The sequence below is a fragment of the Arctopsyche grandis genome, chromosome 11 (genome assembly GCF_051622035.1).
Source record: "Arctopsyche grandis isolate Sample6627 chromosome 11, ASM5162203v2, whole genome shotgun sequence".
In the NCBI taxonomy this organism is placed as follows: Eukaryota; Metazoa; Arthropoda; class Insecta; order Trichoptera; family Hydropsychidae; genus Arctopsyche; species Arctopsyche grandis.
In genome coordinates, this window is record NC_135365.1 from 7,873,465 (window position 1) to 7,901,093 (window position 27,629).

Consider the following 27,629-nt stretch of genomic DNA (forward strand, 5'->3'; position numbering starts at 1 on the left):
TATATGACGCATTGACCGATTGATAAACTTACCTCTATGTTGTTTCTCCATTTTCCGTAGTAAACTTCGCCAAAGTTTCCTTGGCCGAGTTTTCGCACTAGTTGAATTTCAGATCGAGGTATTTCCCATTTGTCTCGAAGTTCAGGTCCGAGATCCCACATTTGAGGTTCCGGTTTCGGACAAGGACGAGCCAAAACGTGACACAGACCCAGAGCATTTTCTACAAAGACGACAAAACACATTTCATTACACAAATATTTTTATTTATGATCACTGCTCCAACATATATAGAAATCATTTATGGTTTGTATCTAAGGTAGTCAATGAAAAAGTGGTGTAACCCCGAATATGAATACAACACATTCAACGCGAAGTTGTCTATAATAACGATGTTAGTATGGAAAACATGATACATGTGAGGATATGTAATGTGGGTTATGCCATTTCTCCAATGATTATTTTCAAATGAAATTTCTTCATATGAATATGAGGCGTTTTATTATTTGGTACATATTTTTTGTTTAGCACTTGCCGCACTGTGATGGATAACAAGTGACCATGACTGATATTTTATTTTATTTCTCCAAATACACTGAATGCAGGGTATTCAGATTTCATCTATTCCTCATCAAAACCTCTGTGATTCGAACTATGTCATTGCGAAATAAAAACATTAATCAACATCAACAGTAACAAATATTTTCGCGTCAATGTTAAAATGATATACATATGTACATACATATGGCTTTGCGTCGGCTGTCATTTTTTGCACTTATTTTATATTATTCGACGTTTAATACACGATAAAATGATTTTTATAGCTAATTACAATAATTGACCTCGCAGATTTTGCATTATTTTGATACACATTTCTAATTGGACGCTTAGCGTCCAGCAAAGTAGTTAGCGGATTTTTTTAGCACAGTAAGGCAAGTGTTAATATCGTACCGAGATTAGGTTGTATTAACATTTACATATTTTAAAAATGAATTAGAATACATGCCAAACAAATATACGCCATAGTATAATGTATTTATATGCAAAAAGTTATAAAACAATTCAAATTAAATTTAAGTGTTGCTACTTCATCATGACAAACATTTTTACCGTCTGCCATGTAGCGAAGTGTCTTGGGAAGGGTATTCTCAAGCGGTTTCCCGATGTCTTCTGGAGGAGACAGAAAGGAAAGAACAAAAGATACAATGATTTAGTGGGTGGGAAAATTATTTTTGGCGAATCCGATGTAATTTTCATACAGAAAATCGAGTCCAAAAAAATCATCAAACTCTTACAAAAAAAAAAGACTATCTGAATCTTTAGTACCATCCAAATTTATAAAAAAATATTAAAATATTCACATTAAATTTAGAATGACTTAATTTCTCTACCCATTATATAGTATGTAATTTGAATTTTACTTACTTGTATACGAAAGAACCAGAGCAGGTAAATTAGGAAACGTTTGATTGGTGGCGATATAAAAGCCACCGTTGTCTAACGGTTTAATTTTATAATGCTTCACATGGTAACCCCTTCCGTCTTCCCAATCCTTCACCGATAAGCTGTATCCGTGAGGATTGTGTTCGGCGGGCCGTACCAAAAAAGTACCTCTAGGATTTTCACCGCTGAGCAGAAGCTTATCGGCTTCTTTGCGTGACACATGCGGAAAGAACCAACTAAAATAAAAAAAAAATAAAAAATCAATAAAATAGCATGTAACACTAACTTTGTACTCTAACTAACTATACTCACTCTTCGCTTTCAACGGAACTTTCTTCAGCGACAAAGTTCACTGGTATAAGACCTTCGCAACGGTTAGTCAGATGTAAAACTCTCCACCAATCAGCCTCGGAATCCGACAACACTTCCATACGATCGCCCTTTCGAAATGATATGTCCGTTTCGGCTCTGGCAGTGTAACTGCATAAAGCCTTGACGATGCGCCGATGTGATAATTTTGAAGCATGAGCTGAAATCAATAGCATTTTATATTAGACAGTGACTTTCAGACATTCATTAAAACAACCCAACATCCCAGAACCTATTGTGGATGTATATTTGTACAAATAATGTAATTCTAATTTGTGTTCATCATAAATATCATTGTTCCACAAATTGGCATCCATTTTATATTTGTAAAACATAACCTAGTTATTATATTATTAAAGATAGAAACAAATGAACCGACTTTTTTTTTAAATTTAATACACATTTCAAACTTGTCAATAGTTCATTTCAGCATGCAAAAATCTATAATCAAATACTATTTTATATTTGCGAAAAATAATGTAATCTAATCAATATATAAATATTCAACAATGACATATCATTGTTTATTTAATTTTTTTTAAATATTTGACACATCGATGAGCGAGTATTATGAAAACAATAAAACAGGCGTTTTTACTATCGACCGTGAATTTTGCTCAATTATACTTACATGGAGTGCGCGTTCGAACAATGTCCGCTCCACGGCGATTGTTCAGTCTATTATTCGGCTCTCCAGTATAGCGAGTCTCGAGGGTTCCTCCACCGAGACCGCTAACGGCACCGATCATCCCCCCGAAACCGGATTCATTCTTATTAATTGCAGGATAGACTGAAATATAAATGAAAAATAAATTCAAATTATTCATAGTGCAAACTAAAAAAATCAAATATTTATATAATTCATACCTAAAGGTCGATCCACGTCGTGCCTTCTACTGCAACACTTGTTACCCATTTTTGTGTTATTTTACAGTACAAAGTATCACAGAAAAATTATATTCTTCAAAAGTCACTCTCCGTGTCTACCCCATACATAAACTGAAATCGAAAAAAAGCGAAAGCTCGTTATTTGTATCAACATAATGTGGGAAAATATTTAATGAGCGTTTCCAGCACAGGAAGCGTTGAATATATTATACAATTATAATAACATACTTGTATAATTTTACTATGATATCAACTGCGTCGGAGCGATGAATACCAGATGCAAAATGGTCAGGTTTGATATCAGCGGCAGCAGTTCGCAAGGTCATTGTGAAACATCGGATCTGTACAATGCAAAATATATACATTATAAAATGGAAATATGTATAAAGATATTTTTTTATTAAAAAAAAACGAATAATGCATGATCTAATGGGTTTTTACTGTTTGTGGTTATGATAAAATATTGTAAAAAATATGATTAAATTCTATATAATCAAATCAATCTTTGCCAAGATTATATCATAGTATTTTTTAAAGCAAAAGAATGTGGCATCATTAAAAAATTGTAGTAATCGATGTTAAAACAATTGGTAGGATATAGGGATCGCAATATACTGACGAATTACATAAACCTATAAACGGTAAATAATTTCTCCTATTACCAGTTTTTACCGGTAAATGAAAAAAATATTACGTGGATTGGATAACTAAAAACGTTAAACTAGATTGAACCGTAAATTAATAAATCTCAAGTAAATAATAGCCATTCCTAATTATTAATAATCATAATTGAAACAACCACCTGATCGCATTTATAACGACGCGGTTGGTCTGTGTTGCCACTAGGGCTGGACAGCAGCGCCTTGTCCATACAAACGTACTATACTTCTCCCTACCTCAATTATGGCACTAGAGAAATTATTTTTTAATATGCTATGGATATTAATGATATTAATGCATCTATCGTTTTATTTTTTTTAATTAATTATTTTTTATAGGAGCTAGGAGCCGCCAAACATCTATAAAATCGCCTCTTTTTTACACCCACGAAAAGAGTCTAGCGTGGTTATTTAACGGTCGATTTTTAAGAAAATACGCCAATAGATGCATAGAAAATATCTTTCTCATACCGATGATGAAATTTTTTTAAAAATTGGTCCAGTTTTGGAGGAGAAAATAGTAGAATATGAACCCTCGATTTTGTCAATTTAAAACACGTTTTATCTGGTCAAAGCGCAACTGTCACATTCACTCAATATATATATATATTGATATATATTGTCGCATTCACTCAATATATACATACACTCAATATATATATCGAAGAAAGGAACGGTAACAAAATTAAGGTTTCGGGTGTACAGCCCTCTTAAGCATGAAACAGTGTAGCCACACTTATGAATGCATCAGTGGTGCTACAAGAAGGCTCATTACTCGGTACAACTTATTACAATGAGTTACTAATACTATGTTACCACTGTATAAAACTTATAACAAAAGATAAATATGATGAGTTTAATGCCTTGCATACCTCCTATTCATCCCGCTCAAAATTTGTCATTTTAAACATTTAATGGTGAAAATAAACAAATTCCAGACTACCGAATACGCCATTTCGGGTCGATTTTTGCATATTATTGCACTTTTATTATAATGCAATATTATACAATAATATGCTGGTATATGTAATTGCGATAAAATAATTTCCGGTAATTACCGATGGCGAAATTTTAGCAAATTTGCCGGTAAATCGGTAGACCGGTAAACCAGTAATGCATCAGTCATCGCAAAACGGATCAACGCTCGACGCTTTCATCATTTAACTACTATACAACATTTCATTTAGTTTATCGATAGGAAAAAAATGCATCTTATTGTCAAGCTAAGATTTCTGACCAAAATGATCAAAAAGCTTCAAAATCTCGCAATAAGAATTGAATTTAAAGGAGTCAAGCTAAATTAAATGAGGTATACTCAAAATAAAATGCGCAAATATGGCGAGTCAGTAAACAATAAAAAACCTTGTAAAAAAGTACTAAGCCTCAAGGGTATGTGTTGAGCATTTCTGACAGTGACAAAATAAGGATGGTGGCAGAAATGTGGGATCACCCTATTAAATCAAACATAATCCAGTTGTCGTCGAGACTATAAACGTAAGTGAGATGAAGGCCTAAATGGGGTGGTATTATTATTCATCTACCCAGTTTCTCAACATCGACATTCTAGATTTTAATGAACTCATGTACAGTCGTATGACAACGAATTACTAACACCCGCGTATTTACCCTATTTTGTGTACCTGCGCCGTCTTAAGTAACATTTTGGGTTGGTTTTTTTTGTAGACCATTCATTGTATCCTATTCTATGTATTTAGAGAAGGATAGGATGAGTAGTGTTTATACAAATAGTTTAAAAACCGAACAAGTGCAAATACACAGTTTGGCTTTGAAATTCGTTTGGTGTAGACGTGTGCTTTCACTGGGAGAAAAGTTAGTTTTGAAGAGATTTTTGCTTTCCTGTATATTATCGATATCATTGAAGTAAGTTAAAGTGTTTAAATTTTTTAAATGTGACTTAATTATTTGTTTAAATTGCTAGTGAAAAAAACCCCTTTCCTTTTTAGATGGGAAGAAATAAAGATTTATCTATGGAGAAAATCGCCAATATTTCCACATTATTAAATACTGGGAAGTATTCTATACGATATATTGCTAAAGATTAGGGGGTTAGAGTTTTCAGTGTGCATAAAATTAGCACCCAACTAAAAAGAGGTGAAAATCCTACGGTCACCAAGCGTAAGAATTGTTGTGGCACTCGAAAATACGGTCCTCGAGTCGATCGATATATTATAAATACTGTTGAGAAGGATCGGTTTGCCACAAATAAAAAAATCCAGACAAATTTACGGGAGCGGAACCGAAATATCGACTCGGACAATACAACGCCGTTTCGCAGACGCGGGGATGAATGGCAGACAACTACTTAAAAAAAACGCTTTTGACGCCAAAAATGAAGAAAGCCAGGCTCAATTTGGCTAATGAGCATCGCCACTTCACCCTCGACGATTGGAAAGGGGTAATTTAATTGAAATTAAATTATTTGTCTAATTTTTTTTGAATGAATTGAATTAATCGATGTTTTTAACATTTTTAAGGTTCACTTCTCTGACGAGTCGTCAATTCAATTGATGACACCGACTCACCAATACGTACGTAGGCGAGTCGGCAAGCGGTATAATGAGTCCTGTGTCATAAAAAATGTGAAACACCCGCTGTCACTCATGATTTGGGGCTCAATTAGAGCGGAAGGTCGGGGGCCATTGTATTTTGTAGAAGGGATGATGAATGCTTCGCAATATATAACGGTATTGCGATACACCCTATTGCACTCTATACAAAACAAAATTGACAAAAGGGATCGCCTGCACTTAATGCAATATTTTTGCACCCTGCCATAAAGCCAAAATTGTGAAAAAAATCATGTCCAACCACAATTTACCGCTCCTTCACTGGCCCGGTAATTCTCCCGATCTAAATCCTAAAGAAAATGTCCGGCATACCCTTAAAATGAAATTAAATAAGCTCCAATGTACCAATAAAAATATCCTAAAACAAAACATAATTTCTGTGTGGCAGGGAGATCCTGAGATAAAGTCAACCATTGCGTCTTGTATCGAGAGTATGCCCAAAAGAATAGCATCGTGTCTCCGAAATAAGGGTGGACATACAAAATATTAATAATATATATATATGTTGTATTAATATTGTAAATAAACTATGTATAATCATTATAAACACATCTTTGTTTTAATTTTACGAACCTACTCTTCAATATATAGCTCTAAACATAGAATTTGCAAAATCCGCATGGTGTTAGTAATTCGCTGTCATGGGACTGTAAGTAATGTACATATTCTTAATTCAAATAAATTCGAATTTATAAAAAAAAATGTACGTAAGTATTCAAGTTTCTTTATTTATTTTTTTAGTTTAAATAAGAAATTGACTCCATAGTAGTGTAAAAAAGTAAATATGAATATCGAAATCGGGTATAATCATAGATACTCTATATCTATGGGTATAATCGAGGATCAAATAGTGGAGTCGCAAAATTTTCCAGCTAACATATTTTATTTACTGTGGATATATTTATATCAGTACCAAAGCACAGATATAAAAGACGACAATTCTCATAAATAAATAATGGTACGCATACGAATAAAAGTCGTATCGCTGACCATTGCTCCCAGAGTGCATCGGACGAAAGTGGAAGTGAACGAGAGAAGGAACAAGCAAAGGGAATCCCCGGGTACGTGGAGGGAGTAGAAAGGGAAGGAAGGGAGGTAGGGCAAAACACCCCCATTACAGATCGATATAACGCATTACATCCCGCAACGGCACCACGCACCCCTTATGTTTCCCAACTCAAATCCCCCAATGCCGTTAAATTTTATTTCATCCCTGCACACACAAGTTTTTTTACTATCGTCAATATAGTACTAATTGTATGTAAACATTCCCATACAACAGATCCAAAATCATATAAAATAGGCTAAAACTCATTCATTTAGTTGTGTGTAGACACAGTAGTTTTGAATACAAACTCATATGGAACCATTTTAATTAGTCTTCTAGATTATGGCAAGTATCACAAGCTAGTTTAATCTATCTCAAGCTGTCTATGAAACTATTAACTGCTTTTTATGTTGAGCCAATATATAAAAGTTACATTCGAGTATGTGATTGTTTTTCTAATTTTGAAACGAATAGTCATTTATAAGGACAATTCATTACTTGAAAAATACTATAAATGAAATGTTGGGTACATACTATAGTATTATATATCGGAGTGGAGACTAATCAATCTTTAAATTTGACCTACTGAATTCGAATATGACAATGATTTTTTTGGTTTCTTTTATGGGAGTTTAAAAAAATGTGCAATTTCAACAGATATTTGGCTTTTGCAGACTTTAATTTACAATCTAGTATTGCTGTGCCAAAATTGAGTATCGGAATCAATGGTTGGATGTTTTTTCAATTGGTTGTAATTTTTATTAAGTGAGTTTAAAAAGTCAAAAATATATTTATATACATTTTATCGTAATATGATGAGCTAACTCCGCAAATTTTTCACTTAAAAGAGATCTTATTAAAAATTAGTGAAATAAGCTCATAATACCACGGAAAAAATGATGAAGAAAAAAGTATATTTTTGACTTTTAAAATTCGCTAGATCATTAATTATGCGTATTTTAAAGCAATAAAAAATTACAACCAATAGAAAAGACATCTGACCATTGATTCCAATCCTCACTTTGGTCACATCAATACCAGATTTTGAATTAAAGACTGCAAAAACCAAAAATCTGTTAAAATTTCAAATTTTTTTCCATAGAAGAAACCTAAAAAATCATTGTCATATTCGAATTCAGGGGGTCAAACTTAGTAAAGATTGATTCGTCTCTGCTCCGATATATTTTTTTTGTTACTCAGTATAATCTATTGGTGAATTAAAAATGTATATGAAAAAATTGTGAAAGCTGGTAATTTAAGGATTATATTAAAAAAGAAGAAAGAAAAAATAATTAAGTATGAGGGGCGAGAAAGCGTATCTGATAGCCAGCTGTCATCACGTCGACCTAACAGATGCTTCCGATGTAATTTTTAATGATAACGACAGAAACATTTGCCAAGTTTAATGAGAGCTAACACCCGTATGTCGACAAAATATCAAAGCGATCAGAACAGTTCAAAAGCAGCTCACATATTTCGGACGTTTATGAATTTCACTTAACTAACCAAGTGAAACTAATAAAAAGTGAGACTATTGTTGGCGTCGGAAGAAGATCAGGCTATAAAGGATTTAGAACCATTTTAAAATTGTTTTAGGATACAGCAGCATCTTCATATGCATTTGTATCCAAGTTAAAGCAAAACCCAAAAGTTTGTAAATTGATAAGGACATTTATAAAATGCTTCTCAATGTTAGATAAGGTATCGCAAAATTTTCATTTGATTTCCGATAAATCTCATAAACAATGAGTCAGCTGAGTTTTTTAAAAACCCCGTAAAAATTTAAAATGAAAACATCTAAAATTTTACCAGCATAGGTCAATAACCTCTGCTACGTACTACGGTCACGTTAAATTATTCACGGACATCATTACTCGATTTCGTGATTTTTTCCCCTGGAGAAAAAAGTCCAACGAAACGGACGCGTTATCAAAAATGAATCGAGTCCGTTCAAAATAGCCTATTCAGGGCATTGCACTTTACGAATGTACGATAACATTTTTTTGGGGTTGGCTTTAATGCGACGCTAAATATAATATGATCCAGCGATATGGTAATATGAATATCCTATGGCAATGAGTGGCCCATGCGGCAAATGGAGTGTTGCCAGTAAAAAAAGGCAATTCGGGTTCAATGGAGTGTAAGAAATCGAGCGCGAAGCGCAAAATCCGTCGACAGGTTCAGATAAATGGTACCACTTACAAATAGAATGTGCAGAAACGATTTTATCCAAATACAACCACAGATGAGGCGAAAGGACGCAGACACACTGAATCGTACGGCACGGCTTACCTAGGTAGACTCCAGCGGTGATGGGCGTATCCTCAATGTCATTGCTAATTCATGCGATCTTATTATTTCGACATGTCTACAAATATGGCAATCATCGTTATCGAACACAGTCAAAGCTGTCAATACAAGGATGAAATATCAACGAAAGCACTCTATGGGTGACTTTTGGCCCGGATCCGTTCTATCTGTTGAACCTGGTCTAATAGTGCCGGGGATGATGTACAGGTGGTGCGTCAATGGTGATGATATACAGGTAGTTCTAAAGTAATAATCTGTCTTTATGAATAGTCTTTGGTGATCCATGGATTGTTTTGGCACAAAAAAAGTCACTATTGTCAATTTCTTAGGAAAAATCATGCTTTTTTTGCTCTCTTGCTTTGAACACCAATGGAACGGTCTCTGCTATTTGCAAAAGCCACTACTAATAGCTGCCCTTTACTAATGAATAATGAGACTTTGGCGAAGACAGACATAGAGGCACGCGGCACTTTTTTTTTAGATAGTTTTACACATGTAAAAAAAAACGTTAGCACGCATAATCTATGCTATGGCACCCAAGCCTAAAATTCTTGTATTAACAGTGATCGATAAAGGTGATTCCCATGTTTGAAGAAATGTAGGAGAAACTTATCGAAAAAAAACCCTGCGGATTTTTCACTGCAGGAGGCAAAGAACGCGCCCGTGTCGTAAGATTCAGTGTGTTTGCATCTTTGTACATGTAAAGCTTGCAAACCCTCCCACCTTGCAGTGGGATTCGAAAATCTTCGTGCATAATATGCAGATAAACATACATTATATGTACGTATGTGTAATGCGACAAAACCAAATGTGGTCCTATTTATAGACTTATTGATTTTTTCTATGTAAACATTGGTTAAATATAGGAAATGGGACAGTTAGAGAATACTTATGGTAGATATGGGCCATTTCCTTTTCATTGGAAAGCGATTAATCATGGGAAATTTTCAATGTATAAAGTATGCGTGTGTGTAAACACCACGTTAGTCCGTTTTTATTAAATATTAAATCCAGAGCGCAGAAGCGATAGAAAGAGAAGAAGTAGGAAAAACACATAAATCGAGGTGGAAATTGTATTATGTAACCACCTCAGGAGTTGGAAATTAGTAAAACGCTTTCAGGTCAAAATCAACTTGCCTATCGAAGAAAAACACAATCACGCGATAATATGATTTATCCAGTAAGCTGTGTTCTTAAATGTTAAATATTTATAGAATATAATAAAATAAAAGTACGAACGTTACGTTTCGTACACGCCACAATTGATTTTTTGATAACAGGTCGTAAAGTAGAATCATATGTACACACTATATGAAATGTACAGTTTATTAGTTCGTACGCTGGATTTCGTGGAAAATGTTCAATCTAATACGTTTGATAAAGCAGTGCGGAGGAAAAAAACAATTTCATTGAATTGCGAGGAGAGCTGTCAGATAAGTTGACGTGAACTTTGCTTCCAGTTATTGATCTCTTGTGGAATTCATCCGCTTAGCCTATTCCGCTCGTAAACGGTTCCCTTGTATGAGGATGCCTTCGACGAAAATCAAATTGGACCAAGTAATTGAAGTACATATGTATACTATAATAGTAGTTCAGCAATATCCTTTTATGCGTTGAGTCTAACTTCTACGTGTATGTATTATAAATCTTTACACAAACACTATGAACTGTATCAAATTTGTTTACATATAGTGGAATACGCATGGTGCAAATTAAGTATTCTCTAGTGGTTGAGAAAGTGCAAACGTCTTCCTATTTTATATATAGGAAAAAGTATGGGTATTACTAGTGTTGTAAGTCGAGAATATTCTCGGAGAACGAGAATATTCTCCAAAAGATTACTAGCCGAGAAGTTTATTAGATTTTTAGATGATTCTAGGATTTTTTCCTTTTAGGTATGAACTTCGGAGAAACTTCTCATTAATTTGTTTTGTTCTCCAGCTTCTATGTGGTAATACCCGTCGTAGCTGGAACAGTTGGGACTGTATATCCATATTAATTATGTGCGTAGTAGACATCATCATTTGATGGTTATACCTCCTGCCCGCATAATGCTTTATCGGATGGCTCCTATTCCAAGAGCTATCTGACTTCTTAATGAAATCGTTGCTGCCGTGCCTGAATATGATATTTTCCATCTCAGTGAGCGTATGTTATCGGAGATTATTTTAATATATGTCTGGTAGCCAGCGCTCATCATTATTTTCATAATTGGTTGTGATGTATGGGTGGAATTTTGATCTTCTCTTTTACATTTGTGTCTCGCGGGGATGTTTTGTATTTACGGCTGGTTCATATATATTGGTGCTAGCTGTGGATGCAAGGCATCATACTATGAATTCTGTTTATTTGATATTTATTATTGTGTATTTTATTTTTAAAGGTTTTTATTAACAGTGTAACTACGTCGACCGTTGTAGGGGGTGTATCAAACAAGTCGATGGGAAAGTTGAGCATGGTCACAATGACGGGTGGTAGTATAATTGGATACTATCCATATTCCTTGACATATTATGCATATAGTCGATGGTAAATATTGAAATTCCCGGAGTTCACGTGCGAGTAAAGATGGCATGGTGGCGACACAGAGTCGCCCGAGGGGAAATTAAGGCTAGTGGAGTATTCGCTCAATATGGTCGGGAGGCCGCCTACTCTATAGGAAAACACCATTATCAACCGTTTTTACATTTCATGTAATTGCCTTATCAACTCCATTTATCACGCAATCGTTTTAGCGTTTTGGATTTTTTTTTCATATTTACGGTAAATAAAATTAAATATTCATCGATATAATTACAGAAACGTAAGTATTGAAGGCTAAACGGAGAACTAACGCTTCTTAAAGCCCTAAATATAATGCATAACGAGACAAAAGCATGTAATATGTACGTATGCTCGTCAGGAACACCATTAGAGCAGAGCAGAGCATCGCAACGTGAGTGACCCGGCATATTTTGTGCCGCGGGCACCACTTCAATCTAACTTGTGCGAATGAGATCGCGTGTGAGGGAGAAAACCGATATATATGTCCGGACTAGCTAGCGACTGTCGATGAAGTAGATATGTATGCTGACAAACTACGCATATTACCGTCCGTCCGGAATACCGTCCGCAGTTGCAGGATACTTGCCGGTTCGTGCTGGATAGGTATTAACAGACCTTTACTCGACGCAGTGAAGTCTATAGGTGAATCAGTCGCAAGACCTCATTGGCTGCTGAACGCTGCTCGCTCATAGGCCGTGGAGTCCCATTCGCTGATTGGACAATGAGTGCTAGTCATCCTCTGGCCGATGAGCACTGATCATTCAATCTTCACGTTACAACATCATCCGACAAGATCTTCAAAGAATTGTTCAATGAAATGAAATTATGTCAACAGAAGATATTTAGTTAAATTTGACATTTCGACCACCGCCCTATCGGCGTTTCGCGAACTTCTGTATCAGTGGCGTGCCGTAAAATTCTCCCCGTTTTATCACACAGCCTTAGTTCCGCGTGTGCAAGCAGGATACAAGGGGACTCGGTATGACGTCTCCTAGTCCCCTTGTATCCTGCTCGCACACATTAATAAGGTCGTGCGATAAAACCATGAAGATTACCACGGCACGCCACTGTTCTGTATAGCTATGTAAGTACACATTTCAAGAGAAGTAATTCATAGCAGGTAGCATTCTAATTATAAAAGATTGTGCAAATTATTATTCTTTGATACCCACAGTAGGTACGTCCAATGATTAATGAATCATTTTGTAAATACTCATTGAGCAAACGAGCACTGAAAATTTCCAAGCACCCAAAAAAGCTCGGCTCGGCTTACATTTAGAGCGCATGAATTACCTACACACTCGATCCGAAATAACTTTTGTAAGCCGATTCAGCAGTTTGCATTTTTTTAATGTGCAAGCTGAAAGTAGAACTATGTTCGCCCTAGCTTAAAATAAACAAAAATAATAAAGTTTTGGTTTATCGATTTTGTTTTTTACGGTTGTTTACAGGACTTGTACGCAGTGTGAACTGACTGCCAGTCACCAGGCCAAATAATTATTAATGTTGAATGACCAAGTCTCATTAATCAAAAAATATTGCCACGCATAATCTTTGATTTAAATCGATTTTAAAAGAGACAAGTACCTTCACGAATAGACGTAGTTCTATGTCGAGAATTAGTAAAAAGAATAATTTCAGCCAAAGGAAAGAGAGGACCGCACCCTCGGAGTAGAGGGAGAGGGAACTCGGCTTGAAATAGAGCGAACCACCTGCGCAAACGAGAACCCTCACTTTATTTAGAAGAGGCCTGTGTGTACTACATATGTACATACGTGGTGCCTAGGTACCAACATAGTACCCAGCCTAACACTTGAGAGAGTGTATAAAACCCAGCACACGTCGCTTCTTTTCCGCTCGAATGCCTCTGGGTTTGAGAACCCGGAACGTCTCCGTCGGTCAAACGCAAAACCCAACAGAGGAAGGGAGGGCGCAAAGTACTAAACAAAGCCTCCGCTGAGAGGACAAATAGGAATACAAAAAATAATAATAACACAATCGCCTCTTTTCACCGTACTGAATTTGGGTTTGAAATCGTGTTGCGTCGTTAGTTTAAATAGAGACTCGTTTGCACCGGAGCAAAACGACGCATACGACATTATGTCCCGTTAAAGTACGTCATAATGGTCGCTTGTATCATAAAACGAAATTCAACTTTTACTTTGCGGCTATCGATGTGTTTGAGTAAATGGAGTTTTGTAGTAAAAGTGCAAATATGTCATCATTAGAAGTTGGATCGAACGGTTCACTTCCGATCATACATACATATATAACGAAAGAACATTTAACAGGTCCGCACTAATAGCAGTCAATTATATTTCAATCCGAAATATAATGGACTGGAAAGTTATCTGATATACCCCTCGCGATCAGTGATCGATACGAAGTCAGAATCTCAAGGTCGAATTTTTACACCTTCATTAAACTCCATACATAGACGAAGAAAAAATATATATGTACATGTGTCTCATGTGTACATTTCGTTCGTTCATGAACATACTAGTTTGTTCATACACAAACCGATCTGAGCAGTTATAGTGTACAAAAAAGAACAAATTGACAAATTAACTACATATGTATTAAATTAACTTCGTAATTAACTTCATGCAAAACTATTAGGCGTAAGTTAAGAGTATTCTAAATCATCTGTCCTGTAAGATTTGTATGTATGCAATATTTTCATATTAGCGGAAACCGGAATTATAGCAACGCTGTAATACGTTTTCCATAGGATCTCCAATTTCAAATACTTATATTTTGAGATGCATATTAATTAGCATCTCAAAAGTTTCATGTCTGGTGAGTAGGGATCTCAAATATTCGAATATCGAATAGTAGCTATACATTATTTATTTGTAGTTTTAAAAACTTCAAGATATTATTAAAATTTTAAGAGAATCATTATCCGCAACATCAAATATAACTAAATGTGCTGTAGATTGAAAATAAAAAAAATAAGTTCGTATAAAAAGTATTCGGATATTCGGATTTGGAATCCCTACTGGTGAGTCTATTTGAAGTTAGCTTTTGACTGCTAGCACTTTTAAATGCTTGTATGAACAAACTGGCATGTTCGTGAACGAACCGGAGTGAACCCTTGGACTGTAAAATATACATGATTAATTACTCAAAATCACATAGATAGAACAGTTATTAACAAAATATCGTTACACTTTGGTTGTGACATATGCAGTAGAGCCAGGGGCGCGCCTAGGAGTTCGGCCGCCTGTGTGCAAACTTGGCCGCTCTTTAATTTTATCAGCATTTGAATATATCATGCGATTAATATTGTGTGATTAGTATTGTGCATGTGAGTAATATTGTGTGAGAAAGTGTTGAAAATTTTAATCACAATAAAAATTAATAAGAAAAACAGACCGAAAACCAAAACGTTTAGTTCTGAACAGAACCAGACGACAGAGACTGAACGTTTTCAAGTTCATTCATGAAAATATTGTGTTTTTACCCCCAATCCAACATCTAGGACATTGTTCAATACTCCAATACTCAATCCAACCAATACTCCACATCCTTGAAGAAATACATCTGGCAGTTGCAAAGATAATAGAAAATAAAAGACCTAGCTCTAGCTCTATGCGGACCGAAGCTATACCAGCTATCCCGTTATTTTCTCGAATTATAGTTCGGGTGTGTTAAAAATTGTAAGTTGCAACAGCAAGCATACAACAAGACAAACTAAATGCATTTTAAAAAAGTAAGATGTCTTATTTAGAATTTTTTTAAGGAATAAGATTTTTTCGACCCTCATTTCTTTCGGCCGCATGAGTGCGTTGTACACATTTGAACATATGATAGGCGCGGCCCTGGGTACAGCAAAATGAGACCCGTTGAGCGGTTCATACCATTGTTTATTACTCGGAGAGCCACACCGAACTGTCCGTTACATGAAATGGTACCAACCTCATAATTCATTATACTCAAGCGAGTCAACCTAATCATTCATATGTGCATTGTTCTAGGTTAGAAAATAAAACCCCACACTCACACTAAGAGCATACCGTATAAATACCAAAATTAAAAAAAAAAGTTATGTATGTACATATGTATTGCCAGTCTTCTAATTTAATTTTAGTATCAGAATATTTACTTCCAGTCTTCTAATTTAATTTTAGTATCAGAATATTTGGAATTTTTAGTAAGCCATTATTTCGGTGCTACTTTAGAAGGGTGAAATGACTAAAAATAAAACTAGAAAGACATAGCATGCTCAGTAATAGAAATTGGCCCGGGCAAAGCTGGGTAAGGCGTCTATTAATAAATGAAATAAATAACGGTGTACTTAAGAGACTTATCAAAAGTACGGCAAAAGTCCTGAACACGTGGCCCGTAAGGACCACAGTTATTTTTAATCAGAACTTTATCTATATCTCAGATGTTTGCACAAACTCGGAAAATTTTTGACAGAAAAATAAAATATTACCGTTCTACATATGTAGATGTGAAACATAATGTTCCTCCTAAACATACGAGAAGACACGCCAGATAAAATGAATAAACATCACAAAAAGTGTCTCAGTTTACATTTCAAAACTTGTTTCCAGACCGAATTGTAAATAAATGATAAGTTCACCTCAGACCAGCGTTACGCATATTACCCAAGAACTTGATGAATACATTATTGAAGTTTCAGGAAAGGATTTAATCATGAGACTCCTTCGCCGACGGATATTGTATTGTTCTTCAAAAAAAAAAAACATTATACACAATTTGCATGCAAGGAGTATTTGAATACATAAATACATACATATAGAGAGAGAGACAAACCTTTGTCTTTCTCACGTTCGCGAAGAATATAAAACAGTATACGGATGTAAAGAGCAAAAGAGTATGTAAAATCAAACGCCGAAAGTCGAACGAGATGGAAAGTGGCCCGAAGATACGTATAATAGTAAAGCAAATGCGGTTAATTGGTTATAATTGATTGAATTTTTGGGAAAGTACACTTGCGCTCCGCACAATCTGCCATTATAATTATGTTAGTGTTACTCGCCATAATAAAATGGACAATGGTTATGCAAGTCGCTATACTATTTAAACTTTCACCGAAACAAATGCTGTCTAATACAATAATGAAAGCAATGATAACACGAAACTATATATTACATGCATATAAAAAATTGAATTGATGTATGTATTCCAGTTCCTCGTGAGGTCCACAGACGAACCGATTTGTCTGTGGTAAAGTTCGCTGCCAACTAAATTTGTAACAATAATATTTTGAATTATTGAAAAACCACCCATTAGTATTTTTTTAATTTCATTAGCTCATCGTACATGTCTAGCCAAATTCTCCTGGGTACCATTTGATCCAATCGTATATGTCCATTATTTACTATTTCCAACACATTGCTCACTTCACTATGTCTACTACTCTAGATTATACGCAAACTGGAGCGACAAGATGCAATGCAACCAAAACAGTGGAGAGACCACACATTAGCACCACATCGATGCAGATCTTAGTCATTATGATGTAAGTACATATTAACATATCGCAACAATCTTTATGAAAATAAAAACATTTCAGACTACTAGAAAAGTGTCTACATACATATTATACATATATTGAAAGTATATAAAGTTTTGACTTAACAGAACCATACTTAACTTTTTTCATTGGATTATTCGCTATGATAAAAAGTTTTCAATATACATGAAATAACTAGAATAATGTCTATTAAAAAGTTTTTCTCAACACATTGCCTGTGTGTATGGAGCTTTGGGGCGCACACTGAAACGTACGGCACAGCTTGCCTAGGTAGACTCCAGCTATAATGGGCATATCTTATTTTTTCGACATGTTTCTCCTACATTTCTTCAAATCTGGGAATCACCACTATCGATCGCTAACAAACATTATCAATACAAGGATAAAATATCACCAAGAACACTCCAGGGGGTGAGTTTTAACCTAGATTGCCATAGCATAGATCAGGCGTACTAAGATGTGTAAAGTGCAAATCCATCTAAAATAGCCGTCAAAAAAATTATTTCGCACATTGTGATCGCGCACAAGACAATCATTGCCACGATAATCGCGAATACGGAATATGTGGCACTCGAGTTCGCGTTAGTATGATAGTTCGCGTGGTAGCTCTCGATGGATGGAATATCCGGCTGCCAGATATTTCGTGACCAAGATTTTTGTGCGGTATAATCACCGAACCAAAATAAAAACATGTGTATTTGCACCCTTATATGTAGAGGTACCGTGCAAAAAAAGAAGAACCTTTTTTTACACTCTAGCTTAGTAAATAGGCCCAAAACGCCCTGATTCCTGGAAAAAGCACGCTTCCCGTTCGCCCTTTACTTAAATGACTTTTATCGAATCTTTGATTATGTTTATAATGCCCCCTCTTGGCGGTGGTCGAGTTAAGACAAATAAAACGCCGCCATGAATTCCATACATGCACTATCAGCGTGCAATAGACAGCACGCACCACCTAAATATCACCACCAGGATCAAATACAACACGTCTTCGGATATGAGCATGCTCCTAAAAACCACGGAAAAAACATAGCTGTTAGAGTATAGCATAGGTAGAATATTGTCAGTATAAAAAATTGAAATGAAGAATGATTCAAGTTCAGTCCCACATTTACGCCTTCAAATTAAGTCGTATAAGCACCGGTGCTCTCTGATGATGGCGCTTAAACTGCCTTCACCCTAATGAGCAATCATTAGCAATTAATTGTTTGCCACTAATTATACCGTATTTATGAAATGTGGTCGTCGGTTATATTTATTGCTTGTGCCAGTGTGCACGTAAGCCACTTTTAATATCCTCGGGCGATCTCCGGGACGTGTCAAACGAGGGTTGGCCGTCCCTGGATTATGCAAATGGTCCATGATTAATTTCCTGGACTTGCCTTCGTCAGGTATTTGCCGAAATTTTAGATTCGGGAACCGCAATTTGTACGACAGGTGCGTATAAAGTCATATATGTATACCCAGAATATACACAGACACGACTTATCTCAGAATTGAGGCACGTACAGTCGGTGCAGTAGTAGGACCCGGAAGATATAAAATATTTTGATAATTGTTAGACTTGATATGTATTAAATTATTGATGAATGACGACGTGACGACCCTACCCAAATGAGTGAAGTTTAGAAGAATATATGTAGACGTTTTAAAACAACGAAATAATGTACGAGAAAGGTTAGGATTCGAATGTGTATTATACCAGACAACTGAACACACGACTGTTGAGCACAGCGAAAAAGTGAAATTTTGATTATTGCATACAATTTACGCAGCGTAAAGCCGAAATCATTCGTGTATACTGTATAGTAACAGCTAAAGCAAACTCACTTGAAAAACATTTTAGAAAATGAATCAAGACTAAAAAATATTGATTCTGAAGCTAACAAATGATGTTACTGCAGCTGCAAGCTGACAAATGTTACTGCAACAACAATGCATTGGTTTTAGGTCACACACTCATTTTTCGGGGTGTGTAACTAATAAGTACCGGACCCAGAAGGTGCCGCGTATTGTTCAAAGGTTGTAAATGCATTGTTAAAGGTTTCCCGAACCTTTTTTACAAAGGATTTACAACAATGGATAGCACTGTGACTATCCTACCTCTACTAATAAGTAGTGCCCATTGCGCGCCGTTTATTGTTCAATTGTTGTAAATGCTTTGTTAAAGGTTCCCCCAGCCATTTTTTTTTACTCTAGCTTTGTAAATAAAGCCAAACCGCCCCGATTCCTGGAAAATGGTCTCTATCCATAGTCTACTAATAAGTAGAGGTAGGATAGTTACAGTGCTATCAATTGTTCGGTAAACCTTTAACAATGCATTTACAACCTTTGAACAATACACGGCCCCCTCAGGCTCCGGTGACTACTAATTAGGGACGTATACTCATTAGGGCAATGACAAATAGCAATGCATGTTCCAACAGGGTTGAATGCAAAAGAGTAAAAGATAAAGGTTTTCTACGAATTTAATAATAGCCAATAGACCTCAAAAGCAGATTGCCCTAATCACTCTCCACTGTCTAGTAATTAGGAACCGCTGCAGCGGTACAAGTTTTAAATTTATGTGAGTCCGATTTACCTATTATATTTTTATTTATTAATGTTTAGATATAGACTACTCTTCAGCGTAATTGTAATATAAAACTAAACCATTTCATCAGTGTTAAAAAGCAAGAGAGCAAAAAAGCTTTTGACATTTTTTTTAAGAAATTAACAATAGTGAGAGTGACCTAACGACCACCTTATCTCTGTTTATGTTTTCAACTAGGAATAAATAATTATCAATAAAATCTGATATTAAGCCCATAAGATCAGATTTTATTAATAATTATTTATTTTTATATCTACTGGCGAAATTCGAATGATTTATCATCAAATTAAAATCAACCGTCTAATGTAAAAGATATTATCTGTAATTTAGATTCTGTACCATTATTTTTACAAAATATTAGAATAATTGTATAACTACCATCATCATCATCACCATCACCATTCGGCATCAACACTGGATGAACTCCTCTCCATTCGTCTCTGTTGTGAGCAACTCATTCAAGTGATACTATGGGAAGAAAGTATAAAAATTTCACATCGAATTCGATACAAGATGTTACTCAATTTATAAAATATGAAGCAATCCGCTTCATACTTTTGAAAAATCAACAAACACATCGACTTCGGTCGTTTTAAAAGTGAGCGCACCAACTAATTTATTACCTAACGGATCCGCCCCATTGTGTCCATTTTGAATCCAAGCTGATACGTTATCTCGTGTCAGGGAGATTACGATTGGAAATTGTTCGGCATAATAAAAATAATTCGCGCGAAAAATATTTGAGATTTACAGCAGTTTTATTAAAGTGATTGACGTTTCGACAAGATATTACGCAAAATTGCGTATCACTATCATAACCGACATACCGAATCGTCAAAACGACTAAATATGACCGACACAACAAAGACAGGAAAGAGGCTGAGCCTCGTGCAAATGAGCACTTTGCCGAGGATGCGCAAAAAAAAACAAATACATGATCGGAATTTAGGAAACGCGTGGAATGTATAATTAGCCCAAGTTACTAAACGATAAGGATATAGAAGAATATTGCAACAATTTCGTGATAAACTGCAATGTTTGCCGAAAACAATTGGCTGGGGCACAATTCCTTGAGAAGTATCCAGAATATGGAATTGCATTACTGGTTCACCGATAAATCACCAAAATTTCGTCATTGGTAAGTTGGAAAATTTACATTTCGCGAATTAAGTACAGGCATAATACTGCATAAAAAATCGATGAAAATAGCTTATTTTGGACTAGGTAATCTGGATTTTTTTTTATTTTCAGTGTTAAATGTCCAAAATGACTAAAATTATGAACGGGATGAATAATATCAACTTGCTGACCAGCGTCAACTTTAGACATGATAAAATTTGTAAAGCAGGCGATATAAGTATGTAGTAGTGGAACGACATGGTGAAAAGCCATGTTGCTTATCACACAACAGTCTTTTGAACTGCACAAGAATCAAACGGTGAAGGATATCAAAAATTTCGGTAATTATGTATGATGATACAATAATAATAATTAATTAATCAATTGAAAGTCGATTTATGGCGGTCGGTGAAATAGCTCCATCTACCGTACATACAGAGATGAGCCGAAATTAAATGAGAAGAAAAGAGAAGCAGCAACAAACAATTTGACGATATAAATACACGACGACGTAGGGAGGCCGCTCTCATCTTGAAAATGACTTCAAGGTGAGGCACGTGCCCTTCTACAAACCTCTGTAATAAATGCGATCAGCCGGTTGTTTCAGTTATGATTATTAATTATTACGAATGCATTTATGTATATGATACTAGTCACCTGAAGTTTATTCCTAATTATTTACAGTTCAATTCTGGTCGTTTTTAGGAAAAGTAACCACATACAGTTATCAAATCCACGGTTTTTCTCATTTGCTGGTAAAAAATCCGGTAATAGAAGAAATTATTTTCCGTATACCGGTAAATTGCAATCCCTAATACAGAACATTCATTCGAGATTTTTTCTCACTATTAGAATCAAACTCAAACTCGACCCATGCATACAAAATAATCCAATCGACGATATCTCAGGTCGAATAAGTTAGTGCTACACAACTAAGCAAATAAACTTTGAAAAGGACCGCAACTTACTAATTCACAAGTCTTCCAAAATGAACCCAAAACACCTGGTCTAAAAACCAGTTCCTCAAGCAAGTATATGAAAATCCAGGTTTGTTTGTCAATAGTATTAACGTGACACTAAAGGCTACCACTTACATCTGTGCTTGTTTGCTTACAAGAGAAACAGAAAAGTGCAGAAATAGAACAGACGAAATAACGACGTCTAATTGAACAGGGATAGAGGATCGTAATGACCGTCATTTTCGACATGATCGAATCGGATCGAATAGAAATTCGTCAATTTGCAACAATATCGACGCCACTCTTGCGTCTAATTGCACTCGCTTAGGTGGAATTGACATACATAATTGCATTCGGTGCAATGTCAGTGTGTGCGCAATAAACGCGTCGTCATAAATAACATTTTCGAATAATTACAATAGCACAATTGCCGCGGATGTCCAACGAAGCAGACAATGACATCCTGAGAGTAGCAGGATGACACGCAACGATACATTGCCCTTGTGTGATACTAATATCACGTATTATATTATAAAAATTTTAAAATATCAATCATACATACTTTATATGTATATATATATATACTGAAACTGTCCGATGGATCAATATTATACCGGATAGAGACAAACTCACTATCAACTTCTGGGTCTCGTAGAAAATCTGAAAGCGATCCTTGAAATATCGCCCCTCAAAATGTCTACTTAAAACAGTGCTTTAGGTCAATGCTTCTATCCTAAATGTGCAAATTTTAACCACTTACATTATATATGGATGTTTTATAAAAGGGATCCAACCCACTTTTTTAACCAGATATTTTTGAACCAGGTTAATATAGATATGTATAGTAGAGAGCTGAATCAGTGTTGGATCTTTTTAGTAAAACATCGAGAAAAAAGCAAAACAAAAGGTATATATGTACATATGTATGTACGTATGTCAGCGGGATTGCTCCGAGAATTGATATATTAGACATACTTTAGTAAAACTACCTCATTCCATTGGCTTATTACTAGAATGCGTGCGATTTTCTATATGAGCAGACCAATATATTCAATGCAAATAATATTGGATGAATCAATTCAAGATTGACTACTCATCAAATAATTTGCTCTTCCTTTCACTCAGCTGTATCTATGTACGTACATATGCAGTAGAGGAGATAAGTATAACTTTCCCACTACTTGTTTACATAGCAGAGTATTACGGTGAATAAGCAAAACTTATAACAATCTGGCTTGATTGAGAAGTACGTAAAAACAAAATTACAATAGCAACAAATTTGTTCTCCTACTCTTTCAGAGGAAGACTAATTGTCTAAAAAGACACATTTTAAAATCATCGAAAAACATGGTGATCAGGTAAGCAGAAATAGTACTAAATAGAATCATCACGATTATTCGAAACGGAAAAGCGAAGCTGCAGTTTTTTTATTTTGCTAGCTGAACAAAAGAAATAGAAGAGGTGGGAAGGGGAGGCACGACACTGAAGAAAACACCTTTTACCATATTTGCCTCCCGAAAGTCCCTCTCCCTACAGATTCTTCCACACAATGCTCTCACCAGTTCGCATTCGCTCTCGTTTGCCATTCATTCGTTGCAAAATAAGAAAAAAACGCAAAAAAGGGAAGCGAGCGAATGAAGAAAGTATTCTGGGGTGAATTTAGTATTTTATTAGGAAAGTTCCAATGGGAATATCAATAATCTTACATCTGGCGACTCGACACGAAACCAATCAAAATTTAAAAATAAAAACAAAATAATAAATTACACATAATATATTGTTGTAAGTACTTGGCTCAGACCAGAGTATAGTTTCTTAGTGACACTATTTCGCTCAAATTATTTAGTGAAATATCTCCTTCTCGTTTGCTGGAGCTTGAGCCATTTTTACTAACCTCTGCTTGTTAAGCAATAGCTTGTACATTTTTTTTTAAATTTAATAGTTCGGAAAGGCGGCATTGCCGATGGACCCAATTATATATATTTTCCCATTATGCCATTTTCGAGTTGTCTCTGAGCGACATCTATTGTATTAATTATAAATTTGAAATCATATTCAAATAGTGATGACAAATTGGGTAGGATGGTTATTATTATTTGATAACAATGATATCAGTGATACAACAATGTTGTATCAATGATATCAGATAAATTACACATAATATGTTGTGTAATTTATCTGATATCGGCAAATTCTGGTAGGAAACGATCGACTTGGAGTCACAAATATCCGATTCTGAACAGCAGCACTACAGAAATACTCGGAATAAATGCTTTTCAAGTGGTGGTTAGCATTAACGCAACCACCAAGCTATTCTGCCGTATCACTTTCTTTGAGACAATTTTTACTACTTGTTTGATAAGGAATAGTCCAATAGTCCTCGGTTTTCAAAATGGGTTGCAGTTAGGTTAGTCCTAAAATGATAGTTATCATAAGTATAACGTATTTATATAAACTCCTTTCAATTTTTTTTAATCATCTACAGCAGTGAATTATTAAGATAAAGCTACTTTCCAGTATAAAGATTTGCATTACCATCTACAGGTAAGAAAAAATAAGGTACTAAAAAAGCAAGTGATACCAATGAACAACAACAGTAAAATAAAATCACGAATTCTGACTCGATACAACTAATTTGAATGCTGATAATATTCAAATCTTACCGACAGATAACAATTATAATAAAATGTAAATACAGTCCAAACAAGTTATAAAATAGTGAGCAAATCTTTAAAGATTGAGTGTAAATATACAAAAATAGACAGAAGCACGCCTAAATTTCACACAATGATAAAATCTGACCGTTGCAAACAATGATTTGATACAAATCACAAAAACCCAATAAATGCAATCAAATAAAAGATCTCCCCGATATAAGATTGTATCACAGATAAACTTGAGAATTATTGAAAAGGTGGTACTTGTCACATACGTCGGAAATGATTAATAATTAGCGAGGATTTGCGATAATTTGATTTATTGATTTTTTATTCTTCGTATTTTTTAACAGGCATAACTACATAGTATCAATATGAAAACAGGAGAGGTTTGTGAAAATACAACTTAATATGTTATAACTTACATATTATGTAAGTTATGATAAGGAAAGACATAATCGTATAATCATTCATTTGAAACTTCTTTCAGTATCTCAAAACACATTTATGACTAGTCTTTGGCGTTGGTTGGGTGCTTTTCAAAAAACAATAGACCGTTCTATTAGTTTACAAAGCATGGTCGACAATAGTAAACCACATTTTGAGCAAAAAACACCGTCCCAACGCCGATATTTGTTTATGGCATTATACATACATTTATTATTATGTATGTTATTTTATTATTGTAGAAAATTACATATTGTCGCCATTTCTATTTCTATCGCACATCCTTCGTGGCAGGTATGCGAGCAAGATGCAATTATAACTGATTTCGCAAGATATATGCTTGCTTTAAATCTATTTCTAGTCAATAATGGACATACAGAAATAGTGAGACAGGTAATATACCTTATTTAAGTTAGCTTGACAGTGGTTAAATTTTAGATCTCGACCCTGTTGGCCGACGTAGTAACTAACATTCGTAATTCCCATTAGTTAGAACATTTTTATCATATTTACCATGAGACCATTACTGGCTTTGCCCCAAGGCGACACCTATGGCAAAATTAGTACATATGCACTTTTATATAAATTTATAACATTATTATTATAAATTTTAAATAACGTTCAAATAATGGTGACAAATGAGGATAGGCTGCCAATTTGCTTGGAACGGTTTTAACAATGAAATCAGATTGAATTTGCAGAATATTAAAGGAAACGATCAACCTAGAGTCACATATATTCGGTAAACGGGTTACATCCCAAATCGCTACCAGGATAACCGCCGCTCTGAAAATCGCTCGCGCGGGCCTCCTGTCGCACAAGAAAATTGCAGTACAGAAAACTGTCCAAATATTGTTCAGCAAATGCTTTTTATTTTATAGATATTTACATTGATAAAATAAGTGTTTGACAGTTTGAAAAAAAGTAACGAAATATCATTTTGTACCATTAAACCTTGCTTAGACCGTTACTTCAAGCAAAAAAATTATTCATTTAAAATACAATATATGTATAACACATACATATGTAAGTCATCGGACGATACACCGATAATGAGCTGAGAAAGCAAAAGTGAACCGCACTCGTTCCAATTTCGACAGAAGAAAAAGAAAACAATCTACTCTTTTAACAGAACGAAACACATTCTACAGACAGAAGTAAAAATAAAAAGTTTCGATTTTCGACTCTCTCAATAATACAAAAAAAAACTACACTACACAGCATATGGCGTAATTAAAACGCTAATGGCGTTTATTACAGACACACACACTATAAATACTCGATATACGAACTAATGGGGGGCGGCGACTCCCCCAAGATGAGATACGAGCGTAATAAAAAAATAATAAACGTATGTATTAGCATATGCGGATTGAAGTAACGAGACGCGAGAGTAATCGGCGACGACCAATCCTCGGTTTGGCCGCGCCGGAGGCTGCTTTCTCCACGTGTTGCCACAGATAAGTGGGCACGAATGGTGTGGGCGAAATTAGCCCCGGTCGTGGAGACAAAACATTGTCGCGAGCAAATGTGCTCTGCAAAAAGTTCTGGATGGCACTTATCACCAATTGGGTGGATTAAGTAAATTTCAGCTCTTGTCTAAACGGATTTGGCAAGTCTGATCAGGTCTGGCTCGGTGGCTACCAATCGTTGAGGACTTGGTAGACTCGAGTGCTTGAATTTATAATGAATATGACTTTACTATGGCACTCGCCACATTAACGACTGAATGCAATGCAGATTTTCACTTGTAAAAACTATGATTTTTCCCTATTTTAAATGTTTTACAACAGATTGATAGGGAAATGACAGTGAAAGATACCGGTGAGACATTAGTTCCATATTTCGATGTTCACGTGCACTGCGACTGACTTGGCCCAGTCGACCCCCTATGGCGACTTCATAGTGGAAGTCCATGGATATCCGAATCCATGAATATATATTTTATTTATTAATCTGTGATAGGATAACGTGTAAATTCGTCACGACACTTTTTATTGAATTTTGGATTACTTTTTTTGTAAAAAATAACGTTTTTATATGCTGCCATAAAATAACAATAGACACAAAGCTCTACCTTACAAAGCAAGAGAGCAAAAAAATGTTTGACAATAGTAAACCATGTTTTGTTCGTAAAAGTATTTCATAAAAGGCCGCCGATTTCTGGTAACCAAATAACCAAAGATCTCTTGCTTTGGACACTAATGGAGCGGTCTATTGTTATTTGAAAATAATACGCGCAAAGCCAATCTCTAGTAATGTATTTAGTCACCGAATTTTTCATAGTCAAATGAAAGTGAACCTATCAACTGTCTAACGAATTGGATTTAACAGTCATTGCGACCACCTCAGATGATCCCATACAAGGCATCAAGTACATTTTGAACACTATCCTTTCTTATGACTCCTACCCATCACGAGGCAACTAAAAACAACCGAACAAAAACTTCTCCCAGGACAAACTCTAAGCTCTGAAGATATTCACCAACGCTAAGCAGA

The 27,629-nt window shown here is 35.3% G+C and overlaps 1 protein-coding gene across 1 annotated transcript in view; it reads right to left on the reverse strand.

Annotated features, from left to right (window-relative positions):
* Src64B (Tyrosine-protein kinase Src64B) overlaps window positions 1-27,629 on the reverse strand; it is a 38,535-nt gene that overhangs the window by 1,633 nt on the left and 9,273 nt on the right. Inside the window, exons 2-7 of the mRNA XM_077440886.1 lie at window positions 2,926-3,038; window positions 2,677-2,808; window positions 2,441-2,599; window positions 1,753-1,969; window positions 1,423-1,676; window positions 33-220 (exon numbers count right to left, since the gene is read on the reverse strand). Of these exons, the coding sequence (XP_077297012.1) occupies window positions 33-220; window positions 1,423-1,676; window positions 1,753-1,969; window positions 2,441-2,599; window positions 2,677-2,725 (867 nt within the window). The 5' untranslated portion in view covers window positions 2,726-2,808; window positions 2,926-3,038. The remainder of the gene's footprint in view (window positions 1-32; window positions 221-1,422; window positions 1,677-1,752; window positions 1,970-2,440; window positions 2,600-2,676; window positions 2,809-2,925; window positions 3,039-27,629) is intronic.